Source organism: Sebastes umbrosus, chromosome 24 (assembly GCF_015220745.1).
Source record: "Sebastes umbrosus isolate fSebUmb1 chromosome 24, fSebUmb1.pri, whole genome shotgun sequence".
NCBI lineage: Eukaryota > Metazoa > Chordata > Actinopteri > Perciformes > Sebastidae > Sebastes > Sebastes umbrosus.
The window spans coordinates 1,944,580-1,965,555 of NC_051292.1; the positions used below are offsets into that span (position 1 = coordinate 1,944,580).

Sequence of the window (20,976 nt, forward strand, 5' to 3'; positions counted from 1 at the left end):
AGCGGTTTGTTTGAGAAATAAAGAGACATTTCCATGTTCTATTTTTGTATTATTGTATATTGTACATAGTGTTCTTTATTTCTGTATCTATTGTCTTGTACTTATTTCTTATACTTAGTAGAGAAACTTGTTTTTAACCGTGCACATGTATAAATAAATAAATGTTGTTATATAAAGTATTTCTTAAAAAAAATTCTCTCTTTTTATGTTTAAAATTGATTATTTAAAGGACAAATCACAAATTTTTCTGCATGTTTCTTACTGTTAATAAATCCCATAAAAAAATAAAAATAAATCTTATACAGTTTCATTTAAAAAAAAAAAAGATGGCCACCGTAGTTTAAAAATAAATAAATAAAACTTCATTGTTGACAATAATAAAGATATAGAATACTTCAGTTATTCAAATCCAGGTGAAAAGATGTGGAGTAAATGTTGTAGTGTTGTAATAAGCAGCAGGTCCGGGGTCAGTTCACTGTGATCCGTTTGAAAACGTGTATGTAATTAACATAATAATGAGCAGCAGTGGTTTCTGTATAAATATGATTTCTTCTTAAAGTGACTGGAGGCGAACCGCCCTGAATAAACATGAAGCGCTGACGGTTGGGTACTCTGTAATTTGGCTACTTTTATTCGAGCAGGGTCATTTTCAAGAGAAATTACAAATTAAGAATTCAATAATACTTTTACAAAGACATTTCAGGAAAGATTCTTCTTCAGTCATGATATCATACATAGTATTTAACAGTCCCTCTTCATTTTTTTTAGCTTAAAAAAAGAAACAAAGATGAAGAAAGTGGAATTTTTTCAGTCGAAAATACAGTGTTTTCACAATTGTATAAAAGTTCCCAAATTTGGAATTTTCCAGTAACTGGAAAATAAAGGAAATAAAATAAAATAAGATTAAACTTCGCATTTCACAATGTTTCAAAACACAATAAATGCTCTCTTTACGTAAAATTTGCCCCTATGATCGACACCATGTTCCTTTTTACTAAAATATATCTATATATTGAAGAACTATAGTACTGTACACAACAGTATGAAATAAATAAAATTAGGAAATATAAAATGGGCCACATAAATAATGTTTTTTTTTTTTTCAACCTACAAATAAAATGTTGTTGTTTTCAAAAAAGAAAAATGGTTTGGTGTAATACTGACAAAAGAAAACATTGCACAACATAATGTAAACTAAGGAACTGCTGCCTATAAGTCTTAATACTGACACGGATGCTTCAAAGAACAACGGTGAACCATTTCATAATACTGAAGCTGGTGACAAAAATTAACCTTCCTTTTACACAATACGAGGGTGGCACTTGCAGAAAACACACAGGTTAAAAGGTTTGCATATAAGGCTTCTTTTTTCTTATCAAAAACACCTTACAAAGGCTTCCTCCTTCATTTTTTCCCCCCCATCCCATCTGTCCATAAACTGTATTTTCCCTTAAAACCAAGGTCTCTTTAAAACTTCATCCTCTTAAAAAAACCCTTCACGCAGTTTGTTTAAATTCCTTCATTTGATTCAAGAGGCCGTAAATAGTGTGGCTGGAGATGTTTGTGGCCGGGCAACATGGCAAACTAAAGACAACACCGGAGGTGAGAACAAAGGTAATACTGAAGGACTGTAGTGCAGACACTACTGCTCTTTTTCCAACACTGTATAAATATATACATAGGCAATACTTTTTATTATTTTTGTTCATGATTATAGAAGCGGAGTGCAATTTGTACAAGTCACTAGTTGTGCTATAAATACTATGGAACACAGGGGGTTTATTTGAGGAGGTTAGCACCACACATATTTTTAGGCCTTAGTACTGTACATTTTTTGAAATGTATTCATTTATTCATTGTTCGGTTTGCATAATGCAGCTTATTTCACAAACCCATGCCTCCCTTCCCTCAACGCCTCCTCCAGATTCACTTCTGAGTCCATGTCTTGTTCGGCAGACATCTTTCCCCCCCGAGGAGTCTGTCAAAGAAAGCTTCCCGGAAGCTTCAGGCACGTGCACGTACGGCTTAAAACACGGCGTTTTAAACCGAGCGGGTAAGAATACTGAACCGAAAGAGAGAAACTTAAAACTCTTTAAGATGGGAAGCTTTTTGCCGATTACATGCCATCCTCCATCGCGTCCTCGTGATCCGATTTGGTTTCCGTTTTGCCGTCCAGCGAGCTATCGTCCATCGAGTGCTCTCCGTTCTCCTCCTCGTCCCTCAACGTGTCCGGGTCCGTGTCCATGCTCTTGCTCTCCTCCTCCTCCTCCTCAAACTCGTCGTCCCTCCGTCCGATCTTCGCGTACGTTCCTTCCACTTCCTTCCGTCCTTCTCTGATCCCTCCGTTCACGGCGTCGTGCCTCAGTATGGCCTCGCGCTCCGCCAGCTCCGGGTAACCCTGAGGAGCCATGCCCTGCAAGTAGGCCCGGCTCATGAGCAGCTCCGTGGGCTCCAGGTGGCCCTTCTCACGGGCCTCCCGCTCCGCCGCCTCCCGCTCTTCGGCCTCCCGCTTGCAGTAGGAGTAGCGGTGGTTCATGTGCTGCGAGTAGGAGCCCGAGTGGGAGAACCTCTTCCCGCACTTGTCGCACTGGTAAGGCTTCTCCCCCGAGTGCAGCCTGGAGTGCTCGATGAGATGGTGTTTGTGTTTGAAGGCTTTCTTGCAGATCTGGCACTGGTGCGGCCTCTTGCCTGCGGAGACACAGAAACAGAGAGAGAGAGGACGTGAGTCGCCTGCCTCGCTTGTCCTGCTGCTACAGCAAATCACACAAGAAAGCAAAGGAAAAACTGGAATGCAATGGAGCAAAATGACATCACGGAGCTTTAAATCCAACTTATTTGTTTATTCAAATTGGGAGCGCAGACGAGAAAGTGCGCTCGCATTCACGGGCCTACATTATGGAAATTCCCTCCCGTGGTTAAAGCATGGAGAAACTCAACCACAACTACTTATTTTAGGCACACTGATGGATGCAACATAAACAAGCAAAGCAAACAAACAGAAGGAGTAAACAAGGAGGGAGGCTCCGAGGGGTTACCCTGCTTATCTCCGAATACAATTCAAGTTCATGGTGACGCCCGGCCCTCCGTTAGGGCTCCTCCGTCTCACAAATGTGACGGGACGCCTCGGATGCCAAGACCGAAATGAGAAACCCGAGCTGGCCACAAGGGCAGGGTGAGATAGTTTTATGACACGGGGCCATAAACTGTCTGGCTAAATAAATGTCCTCCGGGTTGTAATGTGGCCACACGGCTGCTGCTACACTTCTTCTGCGTTACCTGCATCTGTTTTAAAATAACTCTCTAATTTTGGCTTCTTCATTCACTGCTGCTCAGCACGTGTGGAAACATGGCCGCCTGCCTCGCACACATCACATGACTCCCCTCTCAAACTGCACTTCTGTCCAACATCTGGCCAGTTCATAACAGTGTTAAAAACAACACATAGCGACGCAAGCATGAAAGCGTCGCCGATAAGAGCGGTGCCCCCTCCCTCCCTTTTATGTCCGACCAGATAACACGACGGCTGCATAAAGCGGCGAGCGCCCGGCTAGATAGCGGATAAAATAAATGATGCAACCTCGTGAAAGAGGATCTCTGTATAATAACTATAATGAAAGACTTGTTATCAGCGCTGTGAAGCTTCTGAGCGCCGCTCCGCTGATGTGATCTATCGCCAATAATGGGGCCGATAAAGGCATTAGGGGCTGGCTTTATATATCGAGGTGAATTGATGTGTGTCTTTTAAGATAGCAGAATGGTTCATACAGCAGGATATGATTGGAAAATAAAGAGCACAATGACTTGAAAAGCTCCCTTTGCTGGCCTACCTGCATTAATTACATTTTGATTTTAGCAAAGAACACATGACATTAGAAATCTACTCATTCGTTGGCATCCCTGTCAATGAAGAAGCACGTTAAGGGTTGGTTTACATAAACAACTTAAGGGTCAAACAGAGAAGGAAAGAAGGAGAAAAGGGGGTTTTGGATTTGGAAACACAAACATTTAAAACATAAAAAAAGCAATGGGGTTTAAAATAAGGGTCTAGAACAGTATATACCTGTGTGTTCATATTTGTGTCTTAGAAGGGAACTGCTCTTCTGGAATGTTTTGTCGCACAAGTCACACGCGTACATACCACTTTCGGTCTTCTTAATCTTCTTCCGCGACAGACAGGAGTCGGGGTCTGTCATGTCGTCCAGCCCTGACATGTAATCTGGTGTACCGTCGAGCAGGTCCCCCTTCAAAAACACAAACGAAAAGAAGAGAGAAGACAAGAAACTAGAATGAATTTGGTGCACCATGAAGGGTTGCAGTATATTTATTAATAGTTGGTCACTTTGTTTGGAATCATTTGAAATTGACTATCGGACGCCAGTAAAGTGTCCGGCTACAAAGTGCCGTACAAAAGTAAAACTAAATTATTTATATTCTACTGAAATGGTCTGCGTTAAACAATACAATATTCTAAATATAATGAGCGTTTTCAGTCCAAATTGGCGCCTAAAAAGCACCAGAGTTTCGTCTCTTTGCTTCTATACTCATATTTCGATAACGATATATATCACGATAGATAGATTTCTGGTAATACAATAAAGGGTTAAAAAAAACTTCACAGTTTTAGTGTGAAAGACCCTTAAAACTGTCTTTCTGGACCATTATTAAAATAAAAATCTAGGAGGTTTCATTCACAATCTGACAGCTAGGACTGCAACTAATAATTATTTTCATCCTTAATTAATCATCAAAATATCTAGATTATTTTTTCTAACAAATATCAAAAAAACAAACAAACAAAACATTTCAGTTAAACAGTATAAATCAGAAACAACATAGTCAATCCTCAAATTTGAGAAGCTGGAACCAGCAAATATTGGACATTTTTGCTGGATAATGATTAATATGATCAATTATTAAAAATGTATATGTGTATAATGTAATAAATAAAATAAATAGTCTATGAAAGAAATAACCACATGGTAAATCCTATTTGTGTGAATTAAATACTCGAAAAATGAAAAGTTATTTCTCATTCAATTAAGAACTTTAGTTCAAAATTGTGAGATTTTCTGAGAAATTGTAGTTAGTGTGAGCTTGTTATTATCAATTTAGATGACGTAATTGTGTATCACGATACCTCGATATATATGAAAGATGATAAATTATCATATTGAATTATCACCCAGCCGTAATATAATCTCTTGATATGACTAAATGTCATAATACTGCAATTATAAGATGTGTAAGTAGGTGTGTAAATCTACGTGTATCGTGATATTACGTTTTGTGATACCGTGTCGATTCTCATGAACACGGTATACATTTTTAATTAATAGTTTACATGCAAAGATTAACTCAGTCATACTTTATTTAATTTGCAAAGAGATATGCTATCTCAAAGAAGTGCTATGCAATGTGTTTTATACTATGACAGTTTATATATATACATATCACAGTATATTGAGTAGTAACCTCTGTATCATGATACGTATTGTATCACCAGATTCTAGTGTGCAAATCTTGTTTTTATTAAAATAAAAGCTCCTTAATGTTCTAATAACTGACTTTACGTCACCAGATAAAGCCGTAAACCTCCCAAACAATCACACTATGCCTCATGTTCTCATACATTTTTAATTCCCCGCGTTGATTTCTTATAAAACTTCCAGCTCTGTAGTAATATCCCCCATCTATTACTGACATGCTCCCCATTATGAAACTCAGCCATAATGGTGTATTCAGTGTGGTCTCATTTTGTACAGGAGCGTTAATTCTGCAGATTCCTCTAAAATTCCCTTTAATGATGAAGATTAGTCTTAAACATGAACAATATTACAACATTAGAGGAGGCTCAGCCAGCCGTTGTGGAAATTGCAAACTCATATAATGATTAAAATCAGAAGGTGGCTCCCTTCAATGCTTCTATGTGTGTGATAATGTGTGTTTTAAGAAGGGACCACTATCACTCTGCAATCAATTTGAACTAAACGCCTGTAGCTGTATTTTTAAAATCTAATTTAATAACTTAGAATAGGAAACATTATTAATACTTTTTTTCATCAAAATGGTTCCCTCTATGTTAAACAGCCTTCAGCATTCAGTGGTAATGAACATGGAGACTGTGCATTATTAATCCACATGTAGGAGCTCATTTTGGCTGCAGCTCGCGCTTTAAAATGCAGCAAAGTTGCGACGGGAGATTTGGGAGAAGTGCACGGCTCCGGGGCTCACCTTTGTCATTTTTACAAAGGCCTTTCACCCATATTTAATAACCAAATGTCTGAGTTCAGGCCAGCGCTGGAAGAGTCGGCAGCATTAATGTATTCCACACACTGCAGAGGGAGAAATTTACAGTGCAGAGTGGTAACAATTATGGCTTCACTCAGATGAGATTTTAGGGCCAATATCGTTCCTGTTATTTATCTGAACCTGATGCTGTTTGGTACTCGGTGCCAATATGTGCTTTTATGCTTAAATTGGACCTTTATGAGGGTAAAAATTAAACCAATATTCATGGTGACGTTTTACAGTGGAGGACCCTTAAAACTGTTTTGAACCATTATTAGACTACTATAAAACTCTAGGAGGTTTTATTAAAGTTTTCACAATCTGGCAGCTGTAAAAACAAAAAAATACAAATATGACTGCAACTAGTGATTATCTTCATTGTCTATTAATCTGTTGATTGTTTTCTCGATTAATTGATTAGTTGTTTGGTCTAAAAAATGACAAGTGTTAATCAGTGTTTCCAAAAAAACAGAAAATATTCACATTTAAGAAGCTACAATCAGAGAATTTTTTTGTTTTTTCTTAAGAAATTACTCAAACTTTGGCAATTAATTTAATAGTTGACAACTAATCGATTAATCAATTAATCGTTGCGGCTCTACAGTAAAGAATATTTAGGAGTAAGCGATTGTTTAGGCGATGAAATGTCACAAAATATACAGATTTTTTCTTCAATCCAACAGTCCAAAACCCCAAAGACATTTCATTTACAACAGTATCAATCAGAAATTTAGTAAATCCTTAAATTTGAGATGCTACAAACAGCAAATATTTGTTATTTTTGCTAGATAATGACTAATATGACTGATCAATTACATATCGGGGGGCGTGATGAATAATAATCTCCTACAAATATTATGTGTCTAGGGCTTTTATTGTGAAAGATAAGAAGGGAAGTGGTCTGAGCTGCCTTTGTTAAGGATGAAAAGAGTAATAAAGTTTGCCGTCTTGGTTCAGACTACGGAGGCCCTGTGTTTTTGCTTCATAAATATAGGTGCAACTAAACCCGTTGTGCACAACCTGATTGGTTGTTTCGTGGTGTGAAAGTCCAGAAAAATTGCCAAAAATACGTAGTTTTTTTGCAGTGTAATATTCGCGTTCTGTGTGAAAAAAAAAACAATTTAAAAAATCTACCAATGTGTGAATGAATTGGTGTTTAAAGGCCTTAAAACTGTTGTAATTTGCTCCATATATCTACCCCACTCTATTGACCTCTGACCTCTTTCCTCCATGACACCACTAACTACATTTGGTGTCCCAGCTGTTTATCTGTGTCTCCTTCGCCGGTTCGGTCTACCTCAGGTGAGCGTTTCTCTCTCCTGACTCTTTTAATTAGTACAGAAATGAGTTCAGATCATTTTCGGGAGTCTGAGTGAGCCTGGGGCTTTTCACAAAACCACAGGTGGCTTATTTACCTGGAAACCTGGTTTCCGCTGGTACTTTCTCCTCTGCTGCATCTCGGCAAACGTAGCTGCCCCTGCTGCATAAGTGTAGGCCATGTGTGGTAGGAAGCCCATTTGATCCATGCCCGGGTAGGCCCTGAGGCCCGGGATGCTGGCCTGCATCGGGGGCATGAATGTGGCCGGTGGGAAAGCGCTCTGAGGTGGAAGTGACGTGTATAGGGGTTTGCCGGCGAACGGGTTAATGCCGAAGATGGGGCTAGTGCTTTTTTCAAGGCTTCCGTTGTTGTTGGAGAATTCCTTCTTGAGATAGGCCAGGTTCAGAGGCTCTTCGAAGTGCTCTCGAGGAGAGGGGATGCTGCTGTGGTCGATGGAGATGCTGTTGATTTTCGGTCTGCTTTTGACAGAGTGTGCGTGCTTGGGCTCCTTCATGAGTCTCGGCAGAGAGAGGTCCAGCGGCTCGGCCTGCAGGTCCTCTGAAGTCAAGCTGTTTGGAGTGTACGAGCTGCTGTGGGAGTTTTTGGAAGATGTGGAGGACAGGTTTAGCGGGGAGGGGGTGTTGCTGCGGGAGTGGTCCAACTTTTCGCCGGCGGGTTTGGCGCTGCCGCCGTACTGGTGGTTTTTCAAATGTCTGAGCGGGTTGTCACAGTTGTTAACGTTGTTATGGAGCTCTGCTATGGAGGGGGACGTGATGCGGTCGGCAGGTTTCAGTAGAGACACGGGTGACCTAGCTGCCATAGAGTCTTTTGGTGGAGTGTAGTGGTTATTTGTTCCGACAACCATATCCATGTTGTGCCTGTGCTCTAGTGGTGGGGTTCTGGTAGTGCCGTACTGGTACATCTTCCGCTGCTCGAACCATTCCTTGACGAATTCCTGAGGGAGGCCGACCGCTATGGAAATCTTGAGCAGCTCCTCCGAGTTGGGCTCCATGTTCATGGCGAAATACGCCTTCAGCACGGACATGTGGTCCCTGTAAGGGTGGAGGGGCCCAGTGAAGCCCTTCTCAGACATCATGGAGGGGGGTAAGTGGGCGTTCTTCTCCACGTATAATGTCGGTTGTTTGGGCATCAGATTCTCACTGGGCTGCAGCACGGCCTTGATCTCCTCATTCATTTTACACAGGTAGCGTTCGTGCTGATGCAGAGGTATCGGCCCGTTGAAGCTTTCTTTGCAATATTGGCAAGCATAAGGTGTAAACATGATATTTTCCTGCACCTTCTCCTCCACACCTCCTTCAAGCATGTGGTTGGATTTCTCTCGTTTGATATTGCTAATCTGTCTCTTTGAGTCTGTCGTCAAGCTCTGGAGGCAGGCTTTGGCTTCGTTCACCTTCTCTAACGTGTAGTCGATGATGCTTTTGGTGGCGCCGTTGTGATTGACGAGTGGAAGACCAGCCGAAGCCCCGCTAGATGTCAGCACCTGCTTCTGCTCCTCCACCTGGGAGCCCAGCTCCTTCATGTAGGCCTTGAGCCTGGAGAGCTCCTCGGGCTTGCAGTCCATCTTCTGCCTGCACACAGTGTTGTCCACGATCTGGAGCACCTTCTGCACCTCGCTCAGGTTGTTCCCCAGAGACCCCGGGAAGCACAGGAGCTGCGACTCCAGGCTGGCCATCCCCAAGTGCTGCAAGGGGCTCTGGGCCGAGTGGTGGATCCCCAGCGGGCTGTTCCCCCCCATGCCTCCGTTCATGAACGGCCCGGGAGCTCCGAACCCGTGCGACGCCATCATCAGCTTGTAGTCGTTGAAGTCCAGCGGCTCCGTCTTGATGCTCATGTGGTTGTTGTGGTCGGCGAGGCCCAGCGGCTTGCCGTTCTCCAGCTTCTGCCGCAGCTGGGTGATGGCGGTGTTGGTGGGCGAGGAGGAGGAGGAGGTGGGGGAGGAGCCCGTCTTCATGTTGCTGCGCATCCTGCCGTTGACGGCGATCAGGCCGATGCACTTTTTGCTGCTGATGTGGGAGCTGTAGGAGCCCGAGTGGGAGAAGCGCTTCTTGCAGTTGGGACACTCGTACGGTTTTTCACCTGAAAACAAAAACACATTATTGTAAGATGGCTGATATGAATAACATCATCAAATTAGTAGTTTTTTACTGTTTATTTGTTTAAAAAAATGTAATTAATTAATTAATTAATCATTATTAACTATGGATAATCATGAATGCAATTAAATATTTTAATCAATTGACATCCCCAATTACTGTGTTTGTTGTTTTATCCTTTGTTCACCACTTGTTTCAATTTATATTTAATTTAACTTGAGTTGGAGAAATAAATCTTTTTACTAAACTTCAATTTAGTCCTGAGACTTTGCTTTGGGGACCGGGGACCTTTGCACTTTTATGTTGCACTCCTACCCCCCTAAACCCGGGCGTTACAGCGGTATTAGAACATCAAATAATTATAATAAAATAAATAAATATACATGGAAAGCAGTGAAGTTAGAGTTCAGTAATAAATTATTCCAAATTTACTAGAGGATATAAAAGTTTGGAAGAGAAAATTAAGCAATCAGAAAAAGCCTCATTTAGTGTTTCTGTTGATCAATGTTCCTGACAAATAAACTAATAACTGCTTCACACACATTTCTGAGCAAATATTGTCGTTGGCAACCGGACTGATTCTTAAACACAGCTCAGTTCAGTGTCCATCAACAGCAGAGACGCTCCAAAATAAACCGAGAGGAATTTCATGGCGATGTTAAATCACGTTATGAATATTCAGAGAGCCGGGCAGCGACTCACCGCTATGAATCCGGAGGTGCTCCTTCAGATGGTGCTTGTATTTGAAGGCCTTGCCACACTCGGTGCATTTGAACTTGCGGTTGCCGGCCGCTTGGTTGAGCAGTTGGTGCTGTGAGAGAAAGAGAGAGAAAGAGAGGAAGGAGATTCACGTTAAAAAAAAAAAAAAAATGTAAATAATCACAAGCGGTCGGCATGACAACAAGCAACAAGCCAAGCGGCTCCCGTCGCCAGCGGAGCATCTTGGCTTTCTACTCCCACCTCCGTAGAGCGACTCCAGGCAGCGGCGGCGATAACACAGAGAATCACATACCTTTTAATTTCCTGGCTCCGCAGCCAAAGGAGGCATGCCTTTAGAATTTGGCAGCCCGGAAAATAGAATAAATGAAAAGAGTCTTTTTAGAGCGTTTCCCCTTCATTAGAGCCGCCGATCTGATCTACTTTTCATTAATTTGGGCCTAATCAGTCTGAAAGGTATTCACAATCATCTGTGGGCTCTTTCACCCGGCCTACCTGTATTCACACCATCTGAATTACACTTTCTTCACAACACTTTCAAATGTCTTACAGTAATTGGGTCCTTTTTTAAATGCCTCTTTAATAATGGGAGGATACAGAACAGAGCGTATAGGCTCGGCCTTGATTCTCTGTTCAAAGGTAAACATCAGTTGCAATCCATCAAATTTGCAATTCAAACAAGCCCTGTTCTCTGAAAGGAAATCAAAATATAATACGCAGCGACAACAACAACACCGGGTGTGTAAACCTGGCTCGTCACTCACGAAACAATTAATACCAAGTGGGAGTTGAGGACGTTAAACGGTTAGTAAATAAAAAAAGGACACATATTCTCTGAGCTCGCTAGGGGGAAAAACACAGCGCCTCCCTCCTCCCAGTTCAGCCTTGACAAATGCTGGGGTGTGTGCTGACTCTACCCACATTCCTGGGGAGACAGATGGTGGCGCGCAGGACACTGGGAGGACTGGGAGGAATTGTTCAAACAGCCCCAACCTTCAAAGATCAAGCAGGGAGAGTCGGGGGCCCCGCCAAGCGCCGGAGAGGGACCCCACCGCTCGTATGTTGCTGAGTTGCATAAACAAACAGCAACAGCTGCTTCGGTGCCTCCGCCCCCACCTCCACCGCCGCCACCACCATCCCCTTACGTCCCCCTGAGGACCCCTGCCCGGTAAAGTTTAGTCTCGCCACCACTGCTAATAAGACACAATCGCTCTGCGCTCTTAATTGTGAATGGCACCGGCAAAATGCTCTCCTCCGTGGCTCGTTGTCGGTGTGAACGCCACCACTGCTGGTTGTGGGCGGGGACCCGGCTGCATGTTTGCATATGTATAACCTCTAATTAGTCATATTTCAGCTAATTGGTTAAGAGGAGGAGGAGTATTAAGGCTTGTAAACATACGAGACAGAACAGCGGAGCACATGTTTACCTATCAGGACATTATTCTTTATGTTAATCTCCTGAGCTGGCTGTTAATTGTACATGAATACACGCGGAAGAGGAGGTGATATTGTGGTTTGTCTCAAATAAAACAGACAAAGGATAGAGCGCCACCTAGAGAAAATCCACCGAGTAAGACATCACCTCGGCCTCATCTCGAGGATTACCACTTAAACAACCCGGCTCATTTACAAATCAAGATAACCGGCTTTGTGGAAGGACCTGCAGCGCCTGAATAGGAGGCCATTGACTCCGGAGGGGAGCAGCAACAGCATTGTAATATGAGGATTGGGACGGCGGCCCATCTGCTCACGTTTACACCCAGCTGGTAGATCAGGTGAAAGAGCTGGCTGCTGACATCTGATCAAATCAGCCACAGTCTGAGCCTGTCATTCTCGCTTCAGAGAGCACAACACAACACCCACGACCTGGGACTGAACACCGCAGAGCGTCAGGGTACATGATATCATCTGGCTCATCTACTGTACACTATCGGGCTTCGCTAGTGGAGGACGTTCAGGAGAAAATTAGATATCAAAAGGGTGCTTACACAGCTAAAACAACCTGCAGTGATAATGTCATCTAATACGCGACAGATGAACAAAAAAGAGCCTATTTTGATCATGTTTATCCTGGAGGTTTTCAATTAATTCTTTTTAAATTAAGGGGTTCTCAAAGCTGCATTTCAGTGTGCCTCTAAATCACAAAAGTAGACATTACATTTTACAGATTTCTTAAAACAAATTCCTCCAAAGAGTTACCAAGTCTGCTTATTATAAGTGACTTTAGGCTTGTTTTTTTTTTAAAAGTCACAGTTTTTTGGGGCTTGTTTCTTAAGTGTAGTTGCTTATTTGGGCTCCTGTCTTTCTCCTCTAATGATGGAGTTTACCTAACAATGCCAGCTACTAGGTGGGCCTTAAAAAGTACAACAAAGACTGGGAAAAAAGGGGACTTAAAGATTAGATTCTCCCTCAAATGGGGGACGAATCAAAGGCAGTTTGCTGCTTTTTGTTCACATCATGCCGAACTGGAAAAATCTAAAATTAAAAGCTAAAAATTGTTGCAAAAATTACATGAAAAGTTCAACTTCTTTAAGTTTATAACAAGAAAAATGTAAAGTTAAAAGCTAAAAATGTATGCAATATGAAAGGAAATGCATGCAATCCAAAATAAATTCATAGGTAGGGAGGTAATGCCGCTTGTTTTGGGCTTTTTCTGAGGTAGAGTTGCTTCTTTTGGGCTCGTTTCTATAGACCTGGTTGCTTGTTTCTATAGACCTGGTTGCTTGTTTCTATAAACCTGGTTGCTTGTTTCTATAGACTTGTTTCCATAGACCTGGTTGCTTGTTCCTATAGACCTGGTTGCTTGTTTCCATAGACCTGGTTGCTTGTTTCTATAGACTTGTTTCCATAGACCTGGTTGCTTGTTCCTATAGACCTGGTTGTTTGTTTCTATAGACCTGATTGCTTGTTTCTCTCGCGAGATCTGGCGACACTGCTCCTCCCTTATAAACACCCTCCAAAGCCCAACTACAGACTCCATCTACTTTAAAATTTACTGCTCAATTCTAGTTCACTGAGAAGTTATAATTATCCCCCAATGTGCGAAAACTCTGTAAGCGTGCAATTTTTTTTTTTCGCCACAATCTATCTGGCCCCACATCTTCAACTTAAAGCTGACAAGCGAGTTAAACAGCCGTGACTGCTGGATGTGTTTTCACCTCGCAGGACTTTAAGGTGATTCATGCTAACTGCCAGCAGATTCACATTATATTTCAGACATATAGGGTATAAATCGCTCGAGAAAATTCAAGTATACACAGATGTTTATGCAGTGCATGAAATTAGAAGAGGGGGGTGGGGGGGTGAGGTTTGATGGAGTACTACGACTGCAGGCTGCACATTAAAGGCCAGGAGTGAAGTGAAGTTAAGGAGCTGATAAAAATTTCCAAATTGGAAATTCACACAATCATTCGATCGTGAACACGAGACTGGAAAATTATATCAGGGAGGGCCATCAAAAAACCATTTAGGGCCTCAATTAAAGTTATTACCATTAAAGGATCTGCATCTTCAAAATGCCATGAAAAATTAATAATGATTGCCAATCAGAAAAAATGATCTCTCTTCTCTGAGGAACATTAGAAATGAAGCGGGGTACAGGGAGGAGGAGGAGGAGAAGTGAAGGATGAAGAAGAAAAAAACCCTCTCTAACCTGATCCCTCGCAGGCTTGTGTGTGGCCATATGCCGCTCAAGCTGAGTGCGGTAAGCAAACGTGTAGTTGCACAGGGGGCAGGCGAAGTTCTCCTCGTTCTTCTCATGGCGGTACTTGATGTGCTCCTTCAGCGATGTCAAACGCTTGTAGCCCCGGTCGCAGTAGGGGCAGGTCAACAGTTGGGCGAAGGCATCTGGCGTTCCAGGTGGCAGGTCTGCACGGGAGACAGCGGGAGGAGGAGGAGGAGGGAGGGGAGGAAGGGGAAGGGAAAGCGGGCCAAAAGGTCAGCGAATCAATGGCAGCTAACGGGCGGGCTGCCCAGAGTGGTATGGGAGTTATCTGTGCAATCTGCTCCACATGAGAGCCACGGTGTCAGGCTGGCATCCGCTGCACTACGACCTCCTCCCGACTCCTCACACACACTCTCTCACAATCACACACAGCCCTCCGTCTCACTTTCCTTCACACAGTAACAAACACATGATACTGTACGTACTCTAACACACAGATACCTCCCTAATTGCCTTAAACAGCCCTCTTTTTTAATGCCATTCCCACTGACACGTTCATCGTGTCTGCAGCATGAATCATGAGCTCATTCCAATTCAAACCCCCCCCAGTTTTCTCCCTCCGGGGAGCTTCAGAGGTGCGCTATCTGATTTCAAGCCCCTGCCCAGCTGTTGCTTAAGACTGTAGGTAAACACCAAGGCATCCGGTGAATCTGTGGGACCAACAGCTGCCCGGTTGTGTCAGCGGGAAGAGCTGCTGCTCTGTCCAGACGCCTTTTTTTAACCTTTGGTTGTACAAGGGAGGTTAGCTGAGCAAGCATGTTCTGCTAGAGGAGTTTTTGCTTAATTTCCACCCAGATTTTTTAGAAAGAATATTAAAGGAATAGTACTAGGGCTGCAACTAACCATGATTTTCATTGTCGTTTATTTTCTCCTTAGTTGTTTGCTCTATAAAATGTCAGAAAATGGTGAAAAATGTCCAAGACGACGTCCTAAAATGTCTTGTTTTGTCCACAACTCAAAGATATTCAGTTTACTTTCATAGAGGAGGAAAGAAACCAGAAAATATTCACATTTAAGAAGCTACAATCAGAGAAATTTTTATTAAAAAATGACTCAAACCGATTAATTGTTTCAGCTCTAAATAGTTCAAAATGAATCTCTCTAGGGCTGTCGTTTTAAAATAGTTAATACTGGCGTCACAAACATATTCACTGCCTTTGTTTAGATATTTTTATTTATTTATTTATTTATTTATTTATTTATTTATATATTTATTTATTTATATATTTATTTATTTATATATTTATTTATTTATATATTTATTTATTTATTTTATTTATTGAGCCCCTCCTCTACTTTTTCAAATTAATAGCCGATGAAGGAAAACAAAAGTGATAATACTTATAATAATCATAATCTTAGTCAAACTATATTACTTAATAAAAAATAAAAAGCAGGCGAATAATCTGGCCACGCCACCTTAACGACTTATAAACAAATAAAAATGCTTTAAAAGCAAGATCGTGTAACTTTTTAACGAGAAAATAACACATTATATATTTTCTATTTTTAGGTTTTTAAAATGTGACCTGTCTCAGGTCAGCCCCCTCGGGGGGGCTTTCTGATATGACTAGTAGCTTATGGAGGCTAATGTTAGCCACCGTATGCTAACTTTAGATAGTGACAGACATCTCACTCCTCCCGTGACTCATCTCCTCCTCCCCCCCGACCACTGACAGGACTCGTACCGTTCTCCTCCGGCCCGGTGGCCTCCGGCGTGCCCAGGCGGGACAGCTCCTCCGGGGCTTCTGGGTAGATGATGGCGGTGTCGCCCCGCTGCAGGTACTCTGCGATGCTCACCACGTGACTGTCGCCGTCGTCCAGCTTCCGCTTGGCGAAGAAGTCCTCGAACTCTGAAGTGCAATCGACGTTCTTGACTGAAGGGAGAGAGAGGAAGAGGAGAGTCGGTGAAGGAGGAGGCCGATAGAGAGAGAGAGAGGGAGAGAGAGGGGGGGAGGAATAAATTGGATTCATTTCTTCCCCTGAGAAATGTCTTACAGAAGGATATTGGGAACATCTTGGGTGGAAATGCGATGAGGACAGCCACCCTAAAACATTACAGCCGTGCTTTGGGGAGAATACATCTAAATTACGGGGTTTGCTTGTCACGCCATGCCGGCTAAAATAAGAATTGTAACTTAATCCGGCCAAAAGTCAGAGATAAACGCGCTACTATGAGCTGCTGAGGAGCTACGTGTCAAAAAACTTCACTGACCTAATTTACTCATGACATCAAATCAGATTTAGAGTTAAAAATAAAAAAGGAAACACTCACATATATATATATATATATATATATATATATATACATACACAAGCCTGGCTTAATCAGCAACAGAGCCACGTTTCTTTGTATCGACTTTCACATATAAGGTCAATCAAGAGACTGTGGCTTTTGTTGATTCTGTGTTGAACAGATTACGGCGGCCAAACCACAAACCAGCGCACAAAAAAGAAAAAAAAGAGGAGAGAGAAAAAAGCTTCGCCATAGCTGAGCAGAATGTATCTTAAGCCAGCCAAAGTGCTGAGGCCACACAATGCGTTTTCTCAAATTATTTCCCCGTCCCTTCTCTTCAGGGAAACTCTTAAGCTGCAGCGTGGAGATAGCTGCCTCCAAAACACAAACCGGAGCTAAAAGAAATCAGCAGCCTTCATTAGTCAAGGGGATGGCCGACTTTCAAAACACACACACGCTGTTTACAACCTGAGGAAATTCTGGAGGCTGTACGGCCATATCGAACCAAAAAGAGTGACGTCTCATCAGACTCCTTCCACTGTTAATTAGGCTTTTAGACGGCGAGCCAAGGTGAGGTTTAAAGAGCCATTTGTTAGGCCGTGATGACTTTGCGGTCCAATTTGCGAAAGGTCAAGGTAGTGGATATTTGGTTGTCAAAAATGGCACCGAAATGTCATCGGTGCCAATGGATCACTTTTGATAACGCAGAATATACGGCGTTCTCATTAGCTTCTGAGGACGGCTAAGCTAATTGTGAGAGGCTGAGTGTTGTGATAATAGTGTTTTAAGATTGGCCCTTAACAAATACAAGTACTTTCAAGTGTGCTATTAGCATACTTATTTTAAATTTCAAATAAAAATGTATACTTTCAGTTTACTTTTTATGTTCTTATCAGATATATACTTAAGTATACTTAGCTTATACTAACAAGTATACAGAAAAATCTAAGTATACTTGGCTTTTACTGACAAGTATACAGAAAAATCTAAGTATACTTAGCTTATACTAACAAGTATACAGAAAAGTCAAAGTATACTTAGCTTTTACTGACAAGTATACAAAAAAGTGTAAGTATACTTGGCTTTTACTGACAAGTATACATAAAAATCAAAGTATACTTAGCTTATACTAACAAGTATACAGAAAAATCTAAGTATACTTGGCTTTTACTGACAAGTATACAGAAAAATCTAAGTATACTTAGCTTATACTAACAAGCATACAGACAAGTCAAAGTATACTTAGTTTATACTAACAAGTATACAGAAAAATCTAAGTATACTTAGCTTATACTAACAAGTATACAGAAAAGTCAAAGTATACTTAGCTTTTACTGACAAGTATACAAAAAAGTGTAAGTATACTTGGCTTTTACTGACAAGTATACATAAAAATCAAAGTATACTTAGCTTATACTGACAAGTATTAAGATAAGTCTAAGTATACTTGGCTTATACTGACAAGTATACACTTAAATTATACTTAAAAGTATACTTCTATTAACTAAAAAGTTGGCCAATTTAGTCCCAATAAGTATTGAAGTAGTACACTTACAAGTATAATACTAGTACATGATATTAGTATACTTACTACATAAAGTATACTTGGGGGAAATGTACTTGAACTTTACTTAAGTGAACTTGAAGTATACTACTTGTTGGTAAGGGTGACTGATGGTGCAATCACTTTCTGGACGTAAACCTAAGACCTTTCAGGGTAATGACATGTTTATTTTATGTTTCCGTCAGAGCAGAGTTCTCATTCTTCACGTTATTGAGTCATTCTGGACGAAAAATATAAAAGTAAAATGTTCCTTTAAGGAGGAACAACCAACTTTTCTTCCAGCGCAGGAGGAAATCACCTGGATCAAAGTGTGCTTTGGCACCGGGACGTGATCAAACTGCTCATGTGCTTAAATGAAATCACATGTGATCTAGTGGCGGCGAGCTTCCACAGCGGTGCCACAGTATTGTTTCCAAAAACTCCTTTAAGCAGCAGTGAAAATGGAAAACATTTGCTGTGCTTGGATTTTAAAGAACACAGAGAGAAAGAGAGAGAGGGAATAAAGTGAAGAAGAAAACACCACGACGACGAAGAGCAGAAAAGTAATCGTAATTAAAGCTGAAGGGAGGGCTTTGAGGTTGGGCTGCGTGGCGTTCTGTGGGGTGAGTTTGGTTTACCATAACAGCGTCCAGGGCCAATTGTCAGGGTGGCCAGGATGATGTCATGGAAGGGAGGGGTGTGTGGCCGCAAATCAGCGTTTGGTGGCTTAATGGAAAATGGCAGGTAGGGTTCGGTTCCACCAGGAGTCGGCAACGGGACGCAAACACACACTGAGGCTCACCAAGAAGGCTGGAACCAGCACGTTTCACGCTTTAAGAACCATGAATCTGGATGTTAAGTATTTCAATATTTACTGCCGGACAAAAAAGAGTCTAACTTTTGAATACATAAGCTACAATACACGTCTATATCCATGCAACTTTCCTCAATAGCAATCCCTAAAGGTTCTGAAAAAACAGACTTGAGCAACCTGTGACGAGATGTTGTAAGCAGACATTGCTTCGTTTTAAAGGGTCACAAGCCAAAAAAGATTGAGACAGAAAGTACACTGCAAGAGAAAATCTTCCGTCAACTCACCTGTACCGTTTCCAACTGCCTGCAAAGTGGCGTCAGGCCCCAGGGTGTCGAAATCATCTTTTATTTCATCTGCACAGAAACAGAGGAGAGGAGAAAAGGGGGTGAGAGAGGGGAGAGAGGGAGGGGTGAGTATCTCGTTGCACCATGCAAACCAACAAACGCTGACAATGAGGCCTTTAAGAAGAAGGTATGGAGAAAGCAATAAAGGCACCGCTGTGCATCGCAGCGCGCCGTGGCTTTGTTCGGCATGCTTAATGAATGCTATCATCTAGGCCAGACAGTGACTTATTTACCTTTAACATGACAACAAGCGGTGGGGGAGGCGAAGAAAGCTTCAATCGCCAAACAGAGCGATTAAATACAACACGGAGCACATCCACCTGAGCAATCATAGAGCTCCAGCCAACACGCCGGCTGAGCTTATTACTCCCTGGCTGTGACGCCGCGGCAATCCTCTGCATGCAGGATCACGCTTGTTTTATCATATGTCATTTGGTGGATGCTTTTCCTCCAAAGCTGCTTGGGAGTATTGTGAGCGCACACATTCTTTTGATTTGTCAGCGGAGAGTTAGTGCCTCGCTACCAGCTAAGAAGAATACAACCCTTAACCACAAATTAAGAGTTTTAGTTGCACAAACATTTCTCAGGGGCAGGAATAACCTCATTGGTTGGGGTAAACCTCAGGTGGGTGGAGACAAAGAATTAATGTCCTCTGGTAAAGTATGTTGACAACATGTTAGAATAAAACGACGCTACAGGTTGGGATCAATACTTACTGGGTAAAATCTCATCTCTATTTCTACTGTTTATCCATTACTTTCAGCTCGGACTTTTTGGTCCCACCCACTGAGATTTACATGAACCAATCTGAGAAATGTTTGAGTAACTACCCCTCGTGAAGCGTTGGTTTAAACAGCACAGGTTCTTACTGCCAATCAGGATAATGGCAGGCAGTCTGTGCAGATATTGTCCTGGCACAGGTGAGGACGTGGCTGTAAATAAACGGTGGATTGACAGGCTCGTAAACAGACCCTCTTCTGACAAATTCATCCCTCCACGGTCGACGGGAGGACACCGACTGGACAATCAGCTTAAGAAGTCCCCGGTCCCTCCTTCCTGCCTCGTCGGTAAAAATTAAATCAAGGTGCTTCCGAGAACACGGGGGGAAAAAGGAACAAAAAACCTGCATTGTGTGTTTTACACGCATCTGTTCTTGCTCTGCTGCTCCTGCAAGGACGTTACAAGCGTTGCATTGTTACAGATCCACAGCAGGATCTGATGTATCTGACTCTCCCTCAGCTATTAAACAAAGATGAGCGCCTACATTATAGAAACCTGGCTGAGATGTGACAGGAAAGGTAGTGGGTGTATTGTGTATAATAATGTTATCCTGCTACACAAAAGCCAGAAGCAAAACACTTTTGTATTTTTAGTTGAACACAATGGGTTTAATAGTTGTGGAATGCTTTCTAAGGCTCGCAATCCCGGGTTTTCTTGAAATTAAAGATTTGGCTTCTGCGGTGAAATGATAAATACCCCTGTCAATGGCTTCACAGAATAATGACAGACTCTTCTGCAGGGGTATGTCCTAGTTTAACTTTCCCCTTGCTGGCGTTTTTTTTTCTGAACATTTGATTGCACGTCTGCCAAACAGCATCCAAACCACAGTTGCAGTATGAGAAAATGAATGGGTTTTAAACAACATAAATTAAGCTATGACAAAACAAAACAGATAAAAAAAACCCTCCACCACAGATTAAAATATACCCACATGTATCAGATATCAGCTCGTATGAAAAACTCCCCGCTTTCACGCCGAACACGGTGAAAACTCCCTCACATTTCTGCGTCCTCGTAGGCACCGTGTTTGCTTTGGGTAATCAAATTTGGCTGCATACTTTTAGTCTGACGCAAGGGGATGACCGGTGGGATTTACTG

At 42.0% G+C, this 20,976-nt stretch overlaps 1 protein-coding gene across 4 annotated transcripts in view; it reads right to left on the reverse strand.

Moving 5' to 3' along the window:
- Positions 1-608: 608 nt before the first annotated feature.
- The window catches only part of zeb2b (zinc finger E-box binding homeobox 2b), an 88,480-nt gene continuing 68,112 nt past the window's right edge, over positions 609-20,976 (reverse strand). For 3 of the 4 annotated variants that reach the window (XM_037762438.1, XM_037762437.1, XM_037762440.1), the window contains 7 exons: positions 19,039-19,107; positions 15,850-16,038; positions 14,090-14,304; positions 10,423-10,531; positions 7,704-9,703; positions 4,061-4,241; positions 609-2,688 (listed from right to left, as the gene is read on the reverse strand). In XM_037762438.1, the coding sequence (XP_037618366.1) occupies positions 2,117-2,688; positions 4,061-4,241; positions 7,704-9,703; positions 10,423-10,531; positions 14,090-14,304; positions 15,850-16,038; positions 19,039-19,107 (3,335 nt within the window). In that variant the 3' untranslated portion in view covers positions 609-2,116. The remainder of the gene's footprint in view (positions 2,689-4,060; positions 4,242-7,703; positions 9,704-10,422; positions 10,532-14,089; positions 14,305-15,849; positions 16,039-19,038; positions 19,108-20,976) is intronic. The other variant, XM_037762439.1, reaches the window with a different exon arrangement.